This window comes from Camelus bactrianus, chromosome 13 (assembly GCF_048773025.1).
Source record: "Camelus bactrianus isolate YW-2024 breed Bactrian camel chromosome 13, ASM4877302v1, whole genome shotgun sequence".
Taxonomy (NCBI): domain Eukaryota; kingdom Metazoa; phylum Chordata; class Mammalia; order Artiodactyla; family Camelidae; genus Camelus; species Camelus bactrianus.
In genome coordinates, this window is record NC_133551.1 from 14,900,345 (window position 1) to 14,923,602 (window position 23,258).

General features: G+C 37.6%; 1 protein-coding gene across 11 annotated transcripts in view; it reads left to right on the top strand.

Annotated features, from left to right (window-relative positions):
- The window catches only part of COL24A1 (collagen type XXIV alpha 1 chain), a 338,176-nt gene that overhangs the window by 174,260 nt on the left and 140,658 nt on the right, over positions 1-23,258 (top strand). For all 11 annotated transcript variants that reach the window (XM_074376091.1, XM_074376094.1, XM_074376086.1 and 8 more), the window contains 3 exons: positions 1,431-1,475; positions 19,584-19,637; positions 21,843-21,896. In XM_074376091.1, the coding sequence (XP_074232192.1) occupies positions 1,431-1,475; positions 19,584-19,637; positions 21,843-21,896 (153 nt within the window). The remainder of the gene's footprint in view (positions 1-1,430; positions 1,476-19,583; positions 19,638-21,842; positions 21,897-23,258) is intronic.

Sequence of the window (23,258 nt, forward strand, 5' to 3'; positions counted from 1 at the left end):
TTGAAAGTTTATTTCAAACTGATTACCTATATGAATATTAGGTTTCAGTGCTTAAAATCAGCACCATCTGATAGAGCATATAATGAGTCACAGATGTGAGCCACAATCAAAAAGTGAAAAGAAATAGGTCTGATTAATTTAGTAATTTATATTTTATTTAACCTAAGACATAAAAATACTATCATTTCAACATGTGATCAGTATTAAAGTTATTAATGAGTTTTTTGTACAAAGTCTTTGAAATCTAGTGTGTATTTTATGTGTACATCCCATTTCAGCTCAGACCAGTTAATTTCGAATGCTGATAGCTGCATATCATGAGTGGCCACAGTATTCGGTGAAGTTTAACTGCTCCACACTGCAATGTAATTATTGCTTTGTAGACAGCAGTTGATGACTTAATCTCTTATTTTTAATATAAATAAAATGTACGTTCCTGTCAAATTAACTCCAGGTGGTACCTTGAAACCTTCTTTCTTTCATTAATCTGTGCTTTGGTTCAGCCTTTGCTCATGCTGTTCCTCACCGCTAAAAATGGCTTTTTCATCACTAATGTAAAAACCACCAATTCTTCAGGGCCTAAATCAAATACAGTTTCACGGTGTATTATCTGAAACCATTAGTGTTCAGATTTTAAAAAGGTAATATGGTGTATTTACTGTATTTTTACCTAACACTGCCAGCAGGCCCTGGGACAGCACACCACAGTTAGACACATTGGTATTTCTATGATGGGATGTAAGGATGTTCAGATTAATCACAATATATTAAGATTATAAAGAGTCTCCTCCAAATCAGGTAAAATCATGGCTAACAGATAAATTCTGGTCAGGTCAAGTTTGCCACCAAATGTGTTGAAAAGTTTTGGGTTTTCAGAGCTTTAGGGCCAGCAGAATTGTGGTTAAAGGTTATGAACATACATTACTTCTCCAGTGAAGCCAGCTCTGCACCCGCCCACAGGGTGCCTGCTCCTGTGAACCCCTTCACTACGTACCTGTGGTTTGTCTTCTGTTCTGTGTGTTCTGCTCGGTGTTATGAGGTATCTCATCTCCTGAAGCAGAGTGTCCCTGTGGGCAAAGACTTTATTTTCATTCTTCTTAATAAGCTCTACAGTGCCTACCACTCTGCCTTTTATAGAGTATATTTTATTTTTAAAATTTAATTTATAAGAGTGTTTTAAAAGTGATCAAAAGTCATAAATAGAAGAATATCATTTAAGAAAACAGGTCATTACTATTAGAATGAAAATAGAGGAAAGACCACAATTCATAGAAACGCTGTAACAAAGATCTGAATAACGGAAAGTTCCTTTGTTATTTTCTAGGTTATGACTAGATAATTAACGGCACTAGACGAAGGCAGGAGTGATGTCGAGAGTAATCTTGTTTGAAAAATAATCATGTTTGCAGCTTTATATTCTTCATTAACAGGGAGAAGTGGGAGAGCAAGGAAACACTGGAAAGACCGGGGAAATAGTAAGCTTGTTTTATTCTCTTACTTTCATTTTTTTGACCACCTTGTGGGCATTTTTAAGAATCATATTAGCCATGATCTGTGCTTATAAAATTCAGAATACAAAATACTTATCCACTACAAATTTAAACCCCCTTGTGATGTGACAGATAAAGCCTACTATACAAAAGAGAAATGAGAGGAAGCACACGATACTGATATTTCTGTGCAACATAAATTACATTTGTGACCTCAGGAACATTCTTGTGTCTAATATTTGGTCTTTACATTTCGTTTTGGTCATTTCAGTCTAAGTTTGACCATAACATTTTTCATGATTAAAAAGCTACAGATTATCAAGCCGTAAAATATTGTAATACTTTAAAGGTATTTTTCTTTATCTTTGACAGACTGAAGTAAATCACGAATTAATTCAATGAAAAACATGGTTTCTTTGCTCAAAAAAAAGTTTGACCTGTTTGAATTTACGTTATTGCAGAAGTAGGAGGCTTTTTGTTGTATTCGGATCAAATATGTTAGAAGTCATTTTATTTTTTGTAGTGGAAAAAGCCGGCTATGATATGCCCTAATAGATGAACCTACATTACATATAAAGTAGGAAATTAAATTAACCCAACGCAAGTGAATTTATTTACGAGTGTGCTGGGTTGTCAGAAAGCAGGTGATACTGCTTTATTTCATCGGTTAAATGAGCAAATGTAATTTCCTATAACCTATCTTACAATTTAAATAAAAATAAATTTTCTAAAAAAACTGTTTTGTGAGCTTAATAATTAAATAATTGTATTTTCTAGTCTGGTAGTAAAACAGCAGTACATTTCTGATCCTCTTAATTTTTGTGATTAATTATTGATAAAAAATAGGGAGGTGACCCATTTGGTTTTAAAAGATCATCGCCATCCCAGTGACTCCTGAGTCACTAGGAGGTGAACGTTTGTTCCTGTTTTTACTGAGAAGGGAAATTTCAGGGGACTACGTGTATCAATTAGATTATTCAATGCTTCTCATCAAATAAGAATATGATTTGTATATTTCTGTCATTCAAAATTTTTAAAGTGTAATTTAAAGAAGTGAAATTCTGCCATTCCTGAATGATAAATTGCTTAAGAAATACATAAACTAGAATTTATAGCCAAACTTCCCAATACCAACAAAGGATATCTGTTCTGAAAATACCATCTTATACATCGAACGTCTAAGTTTTATTAGCTTAGTGATGTCGGCCTTGTTCCACGCACTGTAAGAGCCTGTCGTCAGTGCTGTCCAAAGAGGAAATGGAGTGTCTTGGCAGGTAGCAGGTTTATGTTACTGGAGGGAAATTAGTAATTATGGATTATTTGCTATGTGCCAGGGATCATGCTAAGTAATATTTTATATTGTGGCACTTCATTTACTTTTCAGTTTTAAAAAAACACATTTTGTTATTCCAGTTTCTGAAATGAGGAAAGTGAAGGACAGTAAGTAGCCTGTTCAGTTACATGGCTCGTCAACCGCTGCGCTGGGATTTAAACCCGCAGCTCCAAACTCAAAGTCCACATCTCAACATTCAAAGCATTATACCATGCTGAGGACTTTTTCCAGCTTTATTAAGGTATATTTGGCAAATAAAGTTAAGATATTTGAAGTATATGTGATGATTTGATACGCATATACTTTGTGAAAGGATCCTCCATTCCCATCAAGGTATTTAACACAGCTGGCGGTATTTTAATGTCAGCTGAACAGCCACTTGGCCTAGATTTTATAGAGAAATTTTAGGTGTCAGATAAGTTATCAAACAAAAGGACCTTTTCAACTTTGAGTTTCCATCTTTCTCATTAAGGGTGGGAGATAAAGGCTTTTAAAAAAAGCTTCAGTGGATATATACTGAATTAATGAAGATACATAAAATACCTAAAGAATATTTTTTGCTCTTGGTCTCTCTCAGCTTTTATTTTATTGTATTCATCTGAGAACCTTAGAAATACAGTTCACCTGCTCCAGAGTTCTGTTTAAACAAAACTCCTAAGAGGTGTGGGGAAATCCGACTGTACTTGACGATGTCGGCCTTGTAATCTGGGGCTGCCTAAGGTTAGTTGGGATCGCATAGCTAGTTTTTACTTTTCTGAAACTTTTTGTGCAGTCGGTTAATTGCCTTCCACCAGAACTCCTCCAGTCTGTTTTTCTTTAGATTTACACAATTTACAACCCAGTTGGTGATGGAGCGTGCCAAGCATCGTGGTCTCACCTGTATTCCATGTCTGTATACCTCTTACATTTACCTGCTGTAGGCACATGATTAAGTTCTGTAAACGTGCCCTGAATAAGACTCTAATTTCAAAAGATGCCTCCTTACTCTTTCGTTCTGGCATTCTATTTTTTATGAATAAATCTGGAATTATTCCACCTTAATTGCCAGTCCTCTGTCTTTGACTTTGTAGGCTGAAAGTATTTGAAGAGCTGTAAAAGGGAAAAGAGTATACTTTTTTAGAAGTAGGATCAGTAGATAGGCCTTATAAAGGAACAGACATTACAAGGGATAGAATTATAAGGGAATAGCTTTTTTTTTGTAGGCAAGAATATTTTAATAGAATTTCTAGCACTCAAACAGATTCTTCCATAAGTGATTCAACACCTCATTCTTAGATTTGAATGACTTTCTGCAAGCAGATATTTTTATTTCTATTCAGGACATTTATTGAGCCTTTGATCCTGCCTTCATGAAACTTACAGCCTACTAAAGATTTGATACATTAAGTAAATAATCTCATAAAAATATATAATTATAAACCGTGATACATTCTAGATAGAGAAAAATTTTAAGGGACTATGACAAAGGTGACAAATTTAGATGAGGAGATGAGAAAAGACCGTTTTGAGGAAATAACATATAAGCTGTGACCATAAAGAAGGGTATGAGCCAGCTAGGGAAGGGTGGGGAGAAAGAACGTTCCTGGAATATATAATATAACATGCTTTCCAACTTTGCCACGTACCTTGCTGTAGGGACATTTCTTGACTTCTCTAAATATTTGTTTGCTCAACAGTAAAAGTATTAAAACAATAACTACCCCATAGTTTCTTAGGATTAAACACGGTAATGCACTTAAAGCACTTAACCCAGAGCCAGTGACATAGTGAAGACTTGATAAATGTTAGCTGTGACGGCTGTGGTGGTGGTTATTCTTATATGTGATGATTCTAAGTAAGAAAGCATCTTACTGGTTTGAGGAGCTGAAAGCAAGCCAGTGTGGACATACCTTGGTGAGCCAAGGGAAAAGCAACAGTAGGTGGTGTTAGTGAAGGAGGCAGGAGCCAAATCATTTGGGGCCATGTTTATTATTTTGGACTTGATCCTAAAATAGATGGAAAATCACTGAAGCAGTCTTAAGTGAGCCAGTGACATGATTTGTTTTGTGTTTTAAGACCACTCTGGTGGCAGTGGGTCGGGTTGTTGGAACAAGGTTGTGGGGAGCAGGAGGGAAAAGGGATAGCCCGTCAGGGTGCTGTTGAGTCTCCAGAGAGAGCAGGATGACGAGCCAGGCGGTGGCAGCGGGGATGATGGGTAGATGTCCTTGAGATGTGTTTAAGGTCATGGTTTGGACAAAGTCCACAGTGAAAGGGAGTGCTTCTGGTCAGTCCCAGCATATAGTAACTATTTGTGATTTATAGAAACCTTCTGGAAGCATAAGGAATTAGTACGTATGATGTCTAGGGAGAATTCCAATTCTGAGAATCTGTGACTCTTTCCTAAGAATTGCAGTGTTTTCTAGTCTTCCTCTCACCTGCCAATTTGGCTTCTTTTCTCTGGCTCTCCTCCAGTTTCCTTATGTCTTTCTAGAGTTGGAGCAAATAGAACTAAACTAAATATTTTAGAGGCAACGGCTTCATGGCCTGTTCCATGATTGGGATAATAACTTCTATCGTGTTTTCTTTATGGTTGATGGTTCTCAGAACCAGGCAGGCTTTCTTCTATAGCAGGAGGTTGGGATGTCTTTGGAAAATGATCAGCGGTCACCCCCAGGATCCTTTTCTGGTCTGTTATTTTAAAGATAAAATTTGGAATTTTTTTTCGTAAAGTGACCTTGATTGCATCAAATTTCGGTTGCCATTTTTCTGCCCACTTGAAGAGATTCTTATGGTTGTCCTATGGTCTGACCACATTGATTTAATCTCTTAAAAGGTAACCCAACTATTTGATTTCACCTCATTTATTCCTTAATTTATCAATTTAGCAAGATTTCATAAGCAATCTGCCGTGTCCTCTCTGTTTTTCTGCCTGCCCTCTGATGTGCTAGTATATAGTAAATGACTGATGAACAGAGAGGAAGAGGAAAGGCCATGGATAATCCTCAAAACCAGGTATTCCACTTCTCATTATAAAACCTTCAGAATCATAGAGCTTCTGATGGCTGATTCTAAGCTGGATTACTACCAGTTCATTCAAAGCCAAATAGAGGTGAGTCAGAGGAGGAAATAAAAAGAGATCTATTTATTGAAGGCCTATTATGTCATTTAATCTTGAAACAACCCTTGTAACATAAGTCTTATTGCCATTCTATAAGTAAGGACACTGAAATTTAATGAAGTTATGTGATAGGTTTTAATTCATACAGCTAGTAAGCAGTAGATCTGGGTTTCAAATCCAAATTTTCTAAATTGTAGTTCCAAGATTATTTTCTCTGTGTCATGCAAACATTCATTCATACTGTTTTTAAATTGAACCTTGAAGTACATCCTTGTGAATCAATGGTTAGAAAGATTTAGAAAAGGGCAAAATAAAATTTTACTCTGTAATCTCAGAGGCCAGGCTGGCAATTAAAATATTGTCAAATGTTATTAGTTTCTGAGACATATTGAAATATAATTTAATGCATTTACAGTGGAATCAGGAAAGATTTGAAGGCTCTGGAAGAAAATATTTTAGAAGTGCTCAACACAAAACCTCATATGATACAGTGGTTTTGCTGCTCTCTGGTAGCAATACTGTGAAATTATTAAACTTGATAAAAGTTGATTTTTTCTTCTCCATTTTTTTTAATGAAGTATACTCACTTTACAATGTTGTATTCATTTCAGCATAGTGATTCAGTTATACGTGTGTGTGTGTATAAATATAGAATATATATATATATATATATATATATATATTCCTTTCCGTATACTTTTTCATTATAGGCTATTACGAGATACTGAATGCAGTTCCCTGTGCTACAGAGTAGGACCTTGTTCTTTCTCTATTATATACATAGTAGTTAGTATCTGCAAATCCCAAACTCCCAATCTATAACCCCTCCACCCCGCCTTCCCTCCTAGTAACCGTAAGTTTGTTTTCTACATACAAGTTGATTTTATTTAATGAGTTCCATTCTTTCATTAGGAGGAGAATGGTAGCTTTAGAAGGACATACCTAAATCATAAAAAGTGACTCATATTTCCTTGAGGTAAAGTCCCAAAAGCGGATGGTACCAGTTAGCCAAACAGAAAGAACAAAGTAAAACTCTATCAAATGCCCCTCCGTAGGGCCCCTGTGGTCTCAGTGCCTTTGTTTTTAAGGATGTCATCTACCCACCCTGTTTTCAGGCTGCACAAACCTGGAACACAGCAACAAGGCTGTGTGTATCTCTCACACAACAGGGAGTGCCAAGTTTTTTCAGAGACTGGAAAGTTATGTGAAATGTACATCCACAGTACATTCCGTCGTATGATAAAAATAGCTACTATTTCTTGAAAATCTGTGATATGCCAGATACTTTGCATATATTTATATCTTAAAGCTCACAGAGACACTGGGAGATAAAAGTTATTCCTATTTTAACACAAAAGAAAACTTATGTATCAGAGAGGTAAAGAAACTTGTCCAAGGTCAGAGAGTAAAGCAGCGGAGCTGGGATTGAAGAGGAGCCATGCCTAACTTCTCCATGCCGTCCCGCCCCCTCTCAACAGTGAGGTGAAGAGGCCAGTTACCTTTCTAATGATTGCACATTGTCCTCTTATTACCCTGTGAAGCTGGAGATGATGAGGCCCCAGGCATCACATTGTGGTCTGAGGAGCATCTCAAAAAAAAATGAATGTGTTAGAATTGTTGTTTTAGAATCATGTATTTGACATATATCATCTGAAATGTTTTAATAGCATCACTTCTTTGATTAAGAAGCCATAGTGAATTAATTTCACTGAACTATTAAATCTATGAAAGTGTCGAAGATCAGAAAAAAAATATAAATCAGTAAGTCAAAAGGGAATATACAGAAAGAGTGTGGACATATTAATGGATGTAAACATAGAAGATATATGACATTACAATTCCAGGTAAATTGAAGGGAAATGAATTTAAAAAGATAATTCTACTAACCTTGCCATTTTCTAAAAATCATATTCAGGTAACTACAAGGTGAACGATTACTTTATAAATGAGTTGCCAATAGTTTTTTATTTGTTTGTTTGTTTTTTACTATTTTTTTATTGGGTTATAGTCAGTTTACAATGTTGTGTCAATTTCTGGTGTACAGCACAGTTCTTCAGTCACACATGGATATACATAAATTCATTTTCATATTCTTTTTCACCATGAGCTACTACAAGCTATTGAATATATTTCCCTGTGCTATACAGTATAAACTTGTTTATTTATATATATACCAGTCAGTATCTGCAAATCTCGAGCTCCCAGTTAATTCCTTCCCACCCTCCTCGCCCACCAATAGCGTTTTTAATCTCAAGCACAAGAGATTTATCTAAGAAAACGGAGTTAGCAGATTTCTAGGAACAGTTGAGGTGCTTACAAAGGTGGAAGGATTTTTGAGTCCTTGGGGATGTAAGACATTCTACTTTCCTGACATTTATGCCATCTCTTTGTAAAAAGCAAAGTAAGTTACTAAGAAAATAATAAATACTATACTAGATGTGGTCCTATAGAACTTTTTTCTACAAATATGAAAGCTAAAGGGTATGGGAAAACGAAGACTGCAGAAAATCATGCATGTCACAAAACCAAATGTGATAAGAGAGAGACCAAGAGACTGACCACTTAAGTCACATGTAAGTGGTTATTAAAGAGAAACCAACAAATTTTTTGTAATTCACATGATTATAAGATAAAAGCTAAAATGCAAAATTTCTATCTGTGGGGTGAATGAATGATACACTGATGATGTGCCTCAAGCTAAAAGCACAGAAGTTGTTGAAAGCCAAGCATATAAAGGCTTATATACTTTATTTTATATTAAGTATATATTTTTCTTTTATCCTTATTAAAGATGCATTAAGTGACTGTTATAAAGTAAAATATTCTTTGTTCTTAATGGCTCCCAGTAGTTCAGGGTATGCTAAGACCTGTCAGTGTCCAAAAGTGAAGGACCACATATGTAGGTTGATTCAAAGCTGGACCCTCAGGCCACAGCTAAGAAAGGATGTAGTTAAGCCCCCTCCAGGGGGAAACTAGAAGATGGAGTTTTTGCCTGCTCCTTCTGTGCTGACCTCTGTTTAAAGCCACAGGGAGGTGCTCCTGTATTTATTGAGAACTGTTTCTTTGTTTGCTCCAGCCCCATTGGACTTGTGAATGCCAGCTCTGTTGGCTGTTAGAGCCAGGTAGCCTAGGGACCTGTCACTCAGGTGGCAGCCACAAAAACTGGTGTGCAAGCTCCTTCCAGGAGATACTGGTGACTTGGTTTTATTGTCGGAGCAGGATGGAGGGAGAAAGCGGACAAGGTGTTCACTGTCATTCCCTGTCTCTGGGAAGGATTGCATCCAGCTCCTAAATGCTTGCTAAATTAGAAGACAGGCCCTCAGGCAGCAGCTTTTAAGGTATACGGAGAAACCCCTTTCATGGAAAGACTGGGAGCAGACAAAAATGCATTTTTTGCTCCCTCTGCACTGAGCCCTAGGTGGATAGCTAGTTAAGAACTGATTGTTTGTTTGCTAGTCTTGCGGGACGTGTGAACTTAAGTCCCACTGAGTATCAGAGCCAGGCAATATGGATACCGCTCCCTCGGGAAGCAGCTGGAAAAGCTGGAGTACAGTCGTGTGTACAAACTCCTTCCACGGAGACACTGGTGACTTACTGCAGGCTGGAGAGAGGGGGTGGGGGAGGGGGCTACTGCCTCCCTGTTCTCCCGGGGAGGTCTCTTCCAGATGCCTCCTAGGTTAGAAATCTGGCCCTTAGGCAGCGGCTTTTAAAGTATGCAAGTAAACCTCTTTTAGGAGAAGACTGGGAAATGGGTGATTTTGCCTGCTCCGTGTACACTGAGACCTGGGGGTATAGCCTTGGTGAGTGCTTGTGCACTCATTAAGAATTGCTTCTTTCTTTGCTGTAGTATTACGGGTCTTGTGGATACAAACCCTGTTGGCTATAAGAGCCAGGTGTTCTGGGAGCCTGTCCTTTTGGTGAGTCTTAAAAGTTGGAGTGCTGGATGTGGGGTCCAAACCCTTCGCTTCTCAGGGGGAAGCTGGGAGTTGGAGGGCCCCTCGCAGTTACATAGCGCTGCGCCCCAGGTGGACTTGACGGTGAGGGTGTCTCATCCCATCCTGCCAGCGTTGATGTGGGTCTATGTGTAGGAGTCACTCAGCCGGTTCCCAGATCTCTCTTAGAAGGCGTTGCTTCATGTGTAGCTGAACGTTTGGCGTGTCTGTGGGACAAGGTGTGTTCAGGATTCTCTTATGTCGCTATCTTGGTCAAGGCACCACTGTTAACAACAGTTAAAATACAGTCATTGCAATACACTGTTAAGGCAGCGATCTCACCAGTATCTCACAGGACTCAGCACAGAGTCGTGTGCGTAACTAAGATGCATTACAGTGAAAGGATGCAGAGCAGAGACGGCAGTGTTTGAAGGCGCAGGGGGCTACGTCCAGAAGAAACCGGAGCAGCTCCCCAGAGTCCTCTCCCGGCGGGATCACGCAGGACCCACTTAGCGCTCCCAGCAGTGAGCTGACGACACGTGTGAAGTATTGTCTACCGGGAAAGCTCATTAGAGACTCGGTGCCCATGGTTTTCCCTGGGGGCTGGTCACATTGGCATCTCTGCCCAGTGCATACCAAAACGCCCAGCTCCCGGAAGGAGAGCAGGTGTTCAGCATGAACTGCGTCGTTTGGTTAAACAGTTTAGGCCCTCTGACAAGAGGCACTCTTATCAGTTCTGGAAATGGTGGGAACCCTCCCCAAATCCAAGTTCCCAGGCACCAGTGAGGAGCCGCTGTGAGGACAGCAATACTTGAGAGCAGGCCTGTGTCTTCTGTGTACAGACAAGCAGGTGTAACGCTCGCAAGAGGCAGGATCCGAGGAACGTGTTGTAATATCTTCCAGGTAGCCAATGACTCACCAAACAAGTAAGTCATGAGAAACTATATCATTACCCCTCTGAGAACAGTTCAGAGACTTAAAGTCACTCAAACTGCCTATAGGAAGTCTGAAAGTGGATCTGTTCGTTTCATTCTTAAAATTCAGAACCACCCAAAATCGGAACTTCCCTCTACCTGCCCTCTCTCCAAAATTTAGCTTAGAATATATCCGACTGCCATAATTGGACCAACCTACGTGGCATCTGTGGCAGGGGTGGCAGATCAGTTGGTGACAGTTTCAAGGTTCCAATTATTAAGAGATGAGAACTGCTGTGTACTGTAGGAACCCAGTACAAGAGGAGGGTCATACAAATCTGCACTCAAGGATTTTGCTTAGATTGTCCCAGCATCTTGAACAATAAGAAGTAAGTGTGTTAGGCTAGACTTGATCCTCAGTAGCTGAGAGATAATTAAGTTGCGGTCTTGGTCTCCCACTGGAAAAATAAATGTCTCCTAGAATTCAGCGTACACGGTGGAACTATCCCATCACTGTTCACTTCCTAAGTAAGGAGTCAGAATATTTGCATACTTACAAATAGAGGATTTATAAGTTGTCCTTGGCAATGTTGACATACAGCTTGATGGACATTTTCACGCTGTTAAGAACCCAGAGGTCTGCAGGTGCTCTGCCCTGAAAGTGTCAGGCCACTCTGAGGGGAACCTGTGTGTGCTCGTGCAGAGCTGCCACATTTCCACATGCCCTGAGTTAGGTAATGGGAAAGACTGTATTACCAGCACGTTGGTATGCAGGGACAGCTCGCTCACCTCCTTAGAGAAAGTCGGCAGGATGAGGAACCTAAGAACCCATATGGAATTTCTGTGAAATGACTGCACCTTTTCAAACGGGCTCTGACGGCATCATTAAGCTTCGGTGTTCTCAGTGCCGTGTTGTTACGAGTGTCCTCAGCACGGTAAACGTTCAAGGACCTGCTCTCTACCCAGAGGGAGTTTTCTACCTGTGTGGTACCAGTGAGATCACTACCTTAACCAGTGTCTTCTGCAGCGTAACAAAACCAAAACTGAGGGTCTCTGAAAGTCAATAGTAGAGAATTAGTAACATCACACACAGTCTGGGAGGCCCAAAATAAAGCCACGAATAGGCCAGTCACTTAGGTCAAGCTCTGTAGGGTTGATGCTCTGTCACACTGAACTAGCAGGAATAAATGATGCAAGTGGAGATCACAGAGCAAGAAATAAAAGAGACACGTGACCCAGTGTGATTTCATTCTGGCAGGTGATATCTTCATCTTTCAGAAAAGCCCTCCAGATTCTTCTGCAGCCTATCTGAATCCCACAATTCCACAATTTCAATATTTTAATTGACTCTAGCATCTAATTTCTGCCATGTATTCATTCTACAGATATTTACTGGGCACCTGCTATGTGCGAATTAAGGTGCTGGGCAGTGAGATGAGCATTGAGATGAACAGAACACAGCCTCTATCCTCAAAGCCCACACACATGTATAAGATAAGTTTAAAAAATAAATAAACAAGAAGATTTTAAAAAAATAAAGTGAGGTCTATGAGAGGTCACAGAGTCCACCTCCTGGAGAGGTCATCAGTAAATATTTTCTTTAGTGATACTGAAAAATCCAGAATGTTAGACACATCCTCTCTCTATGAAATAAAAGTATTCCAATTTTTTTTAAGTTACATCTTTTCCTCACCTGTCCAAAAGGTTTTGAATACCTTAGTGATTTTCCTCTTCCTTGTGTTTAAACTGTAGTTTAGAGCTGGAAAGTACGTGAGCGATTGCCTAGCTCATCCTCTTTGTGTTTTCAGAATTGGGAGAATGAGACCCAGACTCGTTGCATGACTTGCTTCAGAGCTGGAGATCTAATCTAGAACTCACGTTTCTAGACAAGCACTTACCAGTGCCGTGCTGTCATTTCCCTCTCTTTTAGGTACAGAGATTTTTGGGAGGCAGCAGACAATAGATTTTCTGACTTTAAGTTTAGCTTCAGATAGAGTCCACACACACAAAAAAAACTCAACTGTGAAGTCTGCATAAAAAAATTACAGAACTAATTTTGATTGTGGAAAAATGTGCTGTGATTGTAAGCACATATCCTTCTCCGTGAATGACCCTGCTAGTTACTGGAGTCCTGGGAAGGCCTCACAGTTCACGTGTGGTGCCACACAAGTGTCACACTAGGAAAATACCTCTTACTTCTCATCCAACTTACATTTTTTTAAACTAATTATCCAAGAAGTTCAACGAAGATAGATGGTAGCCCTGTGCTCATATTCACTTTATCACGTTTGATTTATTGCCAAGAGACTCATTCAGAAGAGTGGGGGGTGTGAACACTGCCAGGCAGTTCAGTGCAGGGAGGGCAGACCGGTTGCCTTTCTGCTCTCGAGCTCCCATAACATAAGCGGGAGTAAAAGCATCTGTTGAGAAGACATTCCAGGCATATTCTTTTAATCACTGCCAGGCCTTCCCAAGGCAGAACTTCATTCTGAACTTTTAATGACTGTGTACAGTCTAAGAGAGTAAGAGGGAAATGTCAGAGCCTGAAATGCCTGTTTGGATGCTGAGCAGACCATTCAGTTCTATCTCTTAGGAAACCGATAGGTCCAAGTGTCAGGAGTCTGAAGTGGAGGAACTGGTATCAAAGTAAACTACTGTCCAGTCAGGAGCCTCTAAAATAACGAAGTGCTCATCTTATTCTACATTTAACTGACGATGTAAAGTAGTCTACATTATTCATTAATGCCTGGCATGTATTATATTCTCAAATAATGTTTGCTGGCTAATAAATGCATTTGTTTTATGGCATTTCCATACTTTTTAAAGCATGAATGAATGCAGACTTTCTATATAATTGTCTTTTCTTTAGTCACCCGTGTTTATAGGTATTTTATCTTCAGCTTTCAGAAAATTTAAATTAATAAAGCTAATTAGGCACATTCTTAGTTTCAAAGACTCAGTGGATAACACCAGTGAATAATCATTGGTTTTATTTACTTATACGCCTACCTCGTTACAGAAAATATAAAAATTGAGAGAACTGTCTGTCTCCTGTGCTCAGTAACAGGTATGATTTAGGATAAGCCCTGTGCTGCATCGTTTCCTCGTTCGCTTCATTTGAATTCCTTAGGCACTAGATATGGGCATAGTTAAACTGTCTACGTATAATATAAGCACACATCACTTGAAAGAGAAGTAGACTTCAAGAATATTTTGTAAAGTAAGTCAGATATCCTGGAAAATAAATTATAACAAAAGCTATAACTTTTGCTGCCAGAGTGTCCTCAGTCTTTGGTGAGCTCCAAAAACTTCATCCTCAGCCCATCAGGGAAAGATTCATCACTTAGTACAAGGCCCTGACCTTGGCATAACAGACTTGTCTTGGTTAGAGATACAGCCTTCTCTGGAATTTGGTCACTCTGACTGTTAAATCCTAGGTTTTTGGCTCAGTTTTCTCTCTCCTTCCACTGGGGGAGGTGAGAGCCCGAACAACCCCTTAGGGAGCTCTGAGCACACAGAGCCCATTAGAGTAGTGCCGTGTTAGGAGAATGTGGCCAGGCCTTCTTGTAACCTCACTTTAATTAGTCTTTGGACGTAAGCCTCTTTGCTGAAACCTAAACTTTAAAGGAGCCGATGACAGCGGCAATAAGATCTTTCTCGAAGGGCTATGTGGGCAGCTCGTCTCTGTTTCCAGCACTACTGCTCTATCTAATTTATTCACTCATTCATTCAGCATAATTTATCATCCCAGGCGGTGTGTGAGACATAAGGGATACAGCGTCAGACAAGGTATCGTCCTGGCTTCACAGAGCATCAGGCTAATTGACTTAAAGTCACATCTTCCTGGATGGTGGAGGAAGGGGCACAATGAGCTAAAGTAACTTACTCCAAGTCACATGGTCAAAGAAATACATCTTCAGTTTCCAGATTTTGTTTGGAAATAGGAGTGAAGTGATCCAAAGATTAGCTATTTAGAAACAGGGATGTATTTACAAATAAACAGAAAAGGTTCATTCATTCTTGTCAAGTCATAAAATTACCCCCAAATGAAAAGGTCTGAAGAAGCATTACGGGTGATGAATAAATAGGCAGGACCCTCCTTTTGACAGTACGTTTTCTGTTTATGTCTAGACACCTCCGTAAGTTTTCTTTTTTTCATCCTGCTCTCTGAATGGTACTGGTCTTAGCCTCTTCCTTTTCTCCAGGTACATATGCTCTTTGGTGACCTATTTACTCTCTAGGTCTCTACTGTCCGTTTGCTGATGATCACATGGATCTTTTTAGCTCTGAATCTGCTTACACAATTGTATAGTGAATATTCCTATGAAAATGTCTCATAGGTGTCTTATGTTTATAATATCTAGAGGAATTTCTCTTTTTTACTCAGATATATTATGCACTCTTTCCACTTTTCTACATCTTCCCGTTATCTGTCTAGACTGACAGCAGTCTGCATCATTGTCTTGGGCAAAAGTACACGAACTTGAGGTAGAGAAATGAACACAAGTGATGAAGACATTTTTCCATGTTGTGCTTGAATTATTTCCTCCTGTCTGGCTGATCTTCTGTTTCTCCTACCCTCCAAGTCTACACTTGATTGAATCATGTAAAATTACCATTTTTAAAGGTAAAAACATGGTCAAGTATCAGCAATTACATATAATATAATTAATTACTACTTATTGTGATAAGATGACTTGTAAAATTCTCTTATTTTTAAAGAGTGTAAACACAGTAACACTAATGCAGATGTTGAAGTTAATATGTTTCTAAGATAAAACAGAACTAACTCCTAGGGAATTAGCCTTGTATATTGTATATTCAGGTGAATTTGAGGAATTGGTTGAGGGGGGAGGGTCTGAGATTCATTATCCTGTAAATACAATTGTTTCTACATTGAAAAGAAAACTTGAAACAATATAGAGAAACTCTAAACTATAGTTAAGACACAATGATTTTTTTCTTTAGGATAATTGTCACATCTAAGAACTTCGCATAAAAAAATTTTTTTAAACCATTTTTATTTCAACTAGGAAATATCCTGACTTTATATCAGTCTTTAGTGGATAAGTAGGATGTGGTTACTTTAAAAAATAGAACCTGAGTATTTTATAGTTTTTACTGACTTTTGGGGAAAAAAATAGTATTTCTTTTCAGTTCTAACAAGTGATTTATTATACATATGGCTTTTTGGCCTTCTGAATTTCCACTTTAGCTAACAAATCTTTAGACTATAACCTATACCATTTTGCAAAAAAGTGAAATGTTTTCAATTATTGTAGTTATCTAGGTCTTGCCCTGTAGCATGGCACATTCCTGCTAAAAGCTTTGTTGTTTTCTTTAATGTGTTTTAGATGTGCAATCTGTATTTTGAAACATTTTTAAATGAAAATTCTTTGTCAAAAAGATACAAATTGCTGATAGTTCTTATAGGTTAAGGCTGTGGTTCCAGTGACTACTCAGTGTTCATCCTTCTCACCCCTTCCCACATAACCCTGATTTCTCTCTCCCTGAAACTTTTTCCTTCTTTAACTTTCTTTGCACAGTCATGGTTCTCCTCCTCTCCGACTCCTTTGTTTTTTCTTCTGTCTCTTGCCTCCAAAGAATCTTCGTTAAGATTCTCCGCTGTTTCTCTTTTATTATTACTCTATGTACTGCATCATTCTTGTGATTCCAGCAGTTGACTTTTCAATGAACTTACAAACTCTTATTTCAGAATAAACTCTCTAAGAGCCACAATTGTCCCGTGGCTTAATTCATCATCTTTCCTGTAACACTGGCTTCTCCCTTGAGTCACTGTTTCTTGGAATCATGATACCATTGTCATAGAAGTGTTACACTTAGCCTGGACAGTTACAGTGGCTTCTAACTCTTCCCACTATCTTTTATTTTTTCCTGTTTCCACACATTGAACACGATGTTGTTGAATTACTATCCATTCAGTACAGATACGATTACATTCCTCCTTTACTTAAACCAACAGTGATTCTTCTACAAACATAAATTCTTTTTGCAAACACCACAAACACAAATGTCTCGCTTGGCAGTCAGAATCCTCAAGAGTGTATCACCAATACATTTATCCCAGTCTCGTTCGTGCACATATCCTGTACTCCAGTCTGGATTTGCTTTATGTTTGACAAAGGTTTCATCATTTGCTACCTCCCACTTTCTGTTCAAATCATTCCCTCGACTTTGAACGCACTTTCACCATTTGTCTTGTCAACAGTTAGCCATACCTCAAATACCGCGTTCTCTGTAAAGCTTTTCCTTGTGTTCTCAACCAGATAGGCTCTCCCCTGCCTTTGCGTTATATTGGCTTTTACTTTTTCTTCCCTTAACTTACAGAAAATATACTTTTTCCTCATCCAGCTTACTAGATGGGACCCCTTATTACATTTTACTCATCTTTGTATCCTCTCCACCTCTTAGCACAGGGCTTAATACATGGACAAGTAAACATGCATTTAATTTTATTTTCTTCAGATCACTTTACATTTATTGAACAAGTTAATTTGCAATCTAAACCAGAAGTTGATTCAGTGTATTTTATACCATCTTCATTTATAAAATGGTTTCTGTGAGACTATCTTTTCAATAGGCCAATTGAGCTAGATTATAATTTTTCATTTTGTGTTTTAATTCACTCTATTTTTAGGAGACTGATAATGGCTGTAACAAGTAAACTTAACATTTTTTGTAACCTCAATGTGAAGAGAAGTTGTTTTTGCTCGTATTAATAGTCCAGTACAGATATAATCAGGTAGCTCTCCCCTATGAAGTGATTCAGAAGCCCAAGTTCTTTGTTCTTTCAGCTCTACCATCTCCCAGGGCCCTTAGTACACGGGTTAAAAGAAAGTGAAGAAAATTGCCTGTTTCTCAGACAAATAAATGCCAGATTTCATCAATGTAAAAATATACATTACATCAGTCATGTTAAGTTTTGCTGCAGTAAGAAACAACCTCAGAATATGAGTGGCTCGCAACAACAGAGGTTTATTTCTTACTTGCACTCTATAGACTGCTGGTTGAGTGTGGCTCTATTCTGTCTCTTCTGCACTCTGACACCCAGGCTTCCGGAGCAGCTCCTGTCTGGGACATGGCTGGCCTCATGTAGAAGGGAAAAATAAACTGACTTAAAAAAAAAAATGGCACATATCACTTCTGCACACTCTCGTTTTCATTTGGTCGAAGTAAGTTACCTAGAGAAGCCTGATGTCAGTGAGATGAAGGATTTTATTTCTCCCGTTGACACTGCAAATCCTGTGGCCAAGTCTGATGGTGACAACACAGGGATGTACGCATGTGTACTCTTACCACAGAAAGGAGCAGTGGGTATTTTTAACAATCATACACTTGACTATACTTTATTCACATTTTAATATTTGTAAAATCAGGATATTCTTACAGTCAGTGGTGAATTATAATTACTTGGCAGAATCTTTTTTCTCTTTAGAGATATAAAAATAATGCTGTATCTTATAATCAATACATCTTAGATTAAAGGAAACTTGATAGACTGCAAGTCTAAATGTATTCGTCTGATTCACCTATTGATTTTCAAGTGTGTGGATAGTTTTCAAATGAAACAGTAATGTAGATTTAAAGGATAAATAGATTTAAAGCCTATTGTTGAGTTTTCCTTTTACCGCTGATCTAAAGCTGTTTTAGAGTGCTCTTCAGTTCTGGGACAGCTATAAAAACAGTAGAAAAAAAAATGAGTGAGAGAATTTGAAAAGAGGAGAAAACAGAGAAATAATGGAATAGAATAGAGAGTTTATAAATAAGCCACATATAAAATGTTACAAGAATGACACCACATTTTTTTTTGAATTTGACACCTAAAGTAAAGGCAATAAAAACAAAAGTAAATCAAACTCAAAAGCTCTGTACAACCAAGGAAAAGGATTATGTCCTCCTTAGAACGCTTGTGCTGTGTCGCTCGCTTTGCTTTCTGTCCAGCTTGAAGCAGAATCCAGGAAGACGGAGGGAGATGAACCTCTCACCTGTTTGCTCTGAAACCGTGTTCCTGACCGCCGCCTTTCTTCTGCCAAATTCGTTCTTTAATCAGGCTCTTTACTCTTCCTAGAACCCTCTTCCTCCTTCCTTCGCTTGGCCCACTGGCCTCTCCTTATTCTTCAGCTTTTAGTTTAAATGTCAGGCCTCAGGTGTACCCTCACCATCTTCTCTACCTCACAGTTGTTCCCTTTATGAACTTACATCATAATTTGTAATTATTCGCTTTCTGATTTAGCTGTTTTTGTCTGTTTACAATTCTTTTTGCCTCATGAGGGCAGGGCCTAGGTCCTCCTTGCCTACTAATGAAATCTCAGCAACGAGCGTGGCCCGGAGCAGGCACCAAGTGTTTTTTGAATGAATTGATGCCGGGGGGGGGGGGGGGGGGGGGTTGCTATTCCCTCATGTACTGAGGAGCTTTCAGATCATTTCCAAGTTGAAATGATTTCTTAAGCTGATGTGTCCACATCAAGAAGCTGTGCAAACTGCAGGAGGTTTTGTAACAGCCGCTGGATTGTAAGCTCTGTGAGGACAGGGACTACACTTGAATTTGACACTCGGTGCTTCCCATTGTAGGGCCTGTCACATATTAGACACTCATATATATTTCTTGATTAACTGAATAGTTAATTCTGGTGTAAAGTCATAGGCTGGACACCAATAGTAGGAGAAATTTTACTCTAAGATAAAATTTAGGATAAATTAGAAAGAAACATAATGTTTACAGGTAACTTAAAACCGGTATGCTATAACAGCAATGCAATACATGTGTATCTTCTGTTATATTTTTTTTCCTTAAAGGGACCTATCGGTTTACCTGGAGAGGTTGGGATGACTGGGAGCATTGGTGAAAAGGTAATTTCTTTCATTATTTTGTTCAATAGTAAGGATTCTAAGCTAAACTCAAAGGAGAGACATCCATATGATATTTTATGCATTAGAAATCATTCATAACTTAAAACATATTACCTGTATTGAATGTCTTAAATATATTGAAATATAGTTAATAGCATGTATGTTTCTGATTTTTAAAAGGCAGAGTACTCGTTTGGTTATAATGATGTGCTCTGAAGACAAAAGATGAAATTGGTGGTCTAGGTTTATGACTAGAAAATATTTAAAGATACTTTCTGAGAACAAGCCCCTAAAGGAAATAGTTTTGAAAGAGAAGAAAAAGTTATCACTTTACCTGATCCAAGTTTTAGTCACAATCTCTTTATTTCCACTTGGAATCCAGTATGAAGTTATTCATGGATCTTTTTGGCTATTGTGATGGAAATTGTAATTTGCTTAAAGATTTCCTAGAAATCATTATCTTGGGAATGATTTTCCATATTGAGGTTCAGTTTAGGAAAGTTAAAAAAAAGAAAGAAAGAAAGAATTCCTCACTTGAAACCAGCAAGAGTATTTTTTGAAAAATTTTTAATGGAGTCTTATAATGGACCAGTAGGTAATAAACCCAAAACTTCAGCTCTTTGACTGAAACCTGACTTGCTGAATATAAATTGTAAGCATAGTAGTCTAATGCAGTTACTATGCAAGGCCACTGTTTGTGAATAATTAAGTAGAGCCAGGATCAGAAGTGAATTACATAATATTCCAGTTATTTCCATCTGAAATTTTTAAGTCAAAATCAACATATCTAAAATTCATCATTTTTTCCCACATCCAAACTTGTCTCTACCCAATTATCTCATTTCTGTTAATGCCTTATACCTATCTCTGTTCTAGTCCCCCAGAATAGATAGAGTGAACCCATCTTTGCATTTCCTTTTCCTCCATCCTCTATGACTAATCTTTTGGCAGATCTTAGAGGTTTTTCTTTACAGTTTAATCCTAATAGTCAATCCAAAGCAACACCCTCAGACATACTCTTATTAATCACTCTTACCCTTCCCCGTCCCCGTTCTATCTTCTAATCCAGCCTACACACTATATGCAGAAGACTAATTTTGATGGGTCATGATGAAGCATTTTGAAAAACCTTCATTAGCTCCCTGTTGTTGATACTGTTCACTCCTCTGCTTTGCTGTCAAGATACTACATGATTTTGACTTAATCAGTTCATGCAACAAATTTTCTAATATTCTCTGGTATACGTCTTTCTTGCTCCTCATCTCATATGTTACATGCTTGTTCCTATTCTTATTCTTACTGTTTTCTTGGTTTAGAGCATCCTCTCCCCTTCCCTCTATTTATTCACAGCCGAAATATAGTACTCAATTAAATTCCCATCTCCTCTTTAAAGTCTTCGCAGATGATTCTAATCCTACCGTTCCTGGACTTAAAATAAGTACTGCACAATTTAAAATTTAATCGTCCTTTAATTGATTCATCTTTGTTAATGTCATAGCTCCAATTACTTGTGGGTAGACTCTAAGTCAAGTTATTGTTATATTCCTCCAACTGTCAGAACATTAAAAGTGCTTAATATGCATTTATTTATTTTTTGTTAATAATAAAACAAATATAAAGTGACCTCACTTCAAAAAATTTAGATGGTTTTTGCAGTTTTTTTCATTCTGATTTAGTTACTTTTGTGCTAAGTCAAATCTCCTACACTGACATCTTCAAAATCCTTGGAATTTCAATGTGTGTCAGTTTAGACCTTTAATCTGCTGTGGCATATTTGATTATCAAGATTATGCTTAATTGTGGTGGACAGACTACAGAAATAAATTTTTGTTCAGTGGTTATACAGTTAGTTAATTTTTACAATATGCTTTCATGCTTTTACTATTCTCATCTTTTATGTCTCAAAATTATAAGCATTTCTGCCTGCAAAACTTTGGCATATGATGCATGCTCTATTTTAAAGCCCGTTTATTCATAATTTCTGTTTTCTTCATTGTAGTAAGACTTTAGTATTTTATCCTATCCCTTGGAAAGTATCTTAAGAGGATTTTTATTGTAAGAAAAATATAGCAACTTTACAATAAAAATGCAAAATTTATAAATTTGAAGATCAATGAAAATGAGGATGAGTTTCCTGTCTAGGCTTGGCTCTTTCATGACTGATTAACATGTCTCAATGTTTGGCTTTTTTCTTTGTTTTAAAAGGGAGAGCGTGGAAGTCCAGGTCCACTAGGTCCCCAAGGGGAAAAGGGTGTTACGGTAAGAGCTCAGTGATTTGAAAGACATGCTTCCAAAGAACATAATAGAGTTAAGGCATTTCAGAGGGGGAATTGACTTGAATGAAATTTAAGTAAGCGAAAAATGATATTTTATAGTAAATTTCCATTAGAATTTTCTTCTCCTCTAAGCAGTTTACTATTCAGAATGCTGAATGCTGATTGGCACTAAAAAGCATGCAAATCAGATGGCTTGGTCAAATGAATCTATAGTTTCAAAGAGAAGGATTAAACCATCATAAATTAGCTTAAGTGGATGAAGAGGAAAATTCAATTAAGATTCTACTTTTCTTTTATAACTTATCTTTTATATGGCATGTATCATCATTACCACTTTTCCTAAGTTTGTAGTCAGGAGGTAATTCTCTGATATATGAAGGATCAGAATCTAGAATTCATCTTACATTCTTATACCTTTAAGACAGGAATAACTGATACATTTTTGGAAGGGGTTACTTTCTCTTTTTTTTTTAATTGAAGTATAGTCAGTTACAATGTGTCAACTTCTGGTGTACAGCACAGTGTCCCAGTCCTGCATATACAAACATATTTGTTTTCATATTTTTTTTCATTAAAGGTTATTACAAGATATTGTATATAGTTCTCTGTGCTATACAGAAGTAGTTTGTTTTTATCTATTTTTATATATAGTAGTTAATATTTGCAAATATCGAAATACCAAATTTATCCCTTCCCAACCCACCCTCCCCGCCCCATAACCATAAGATTAATTACTATGTCTGCAAGTCTGTTTCTGTTTTGTAGGTGAGTTCATTAGTGTCTTCTTTTTTCTTTTTTTAGATTCCACACACATAGCTGATACATTTTATAACTAGATTACAAGGGTTTTTTTTAGTACAATTTCTAAATGTGATAGGAACTAGAACAAATAATTATTTTCAATAAAAGAATCTTGCTTTCAGATTTTCTGAAAATTGTGATGGATCTCGGTGGCACCTAATACTGTCTACAAATTCATTTTATATAAATTTTTCTTTAATTTTAATTTCTATATTATCCATGAAGCTTTGTAATTTTTTTTTTTTTTACCTATCTCCAATTGCCATCAACTAGGAAATTTAATACACTCATGAGGCTAATTAATTTCAGGAATTATTACCTTCTAAGGCATTCTCTGAATCGTCTGAATATGGTTAATACCGTGAAGGCTGTGGTCCTTCTAAAATTTGACAGGCTAGAGTATTTGTACCCATTCACGTTTCTAAATTACTGAAATTCCAGACCTCTCACAATCTAATAAACAGCACATACATCTATTCATACATAACAACCTACAGAAAGGTAAGATGAATATTCTCTTCTTAATAGGTTTTAATATGTGATT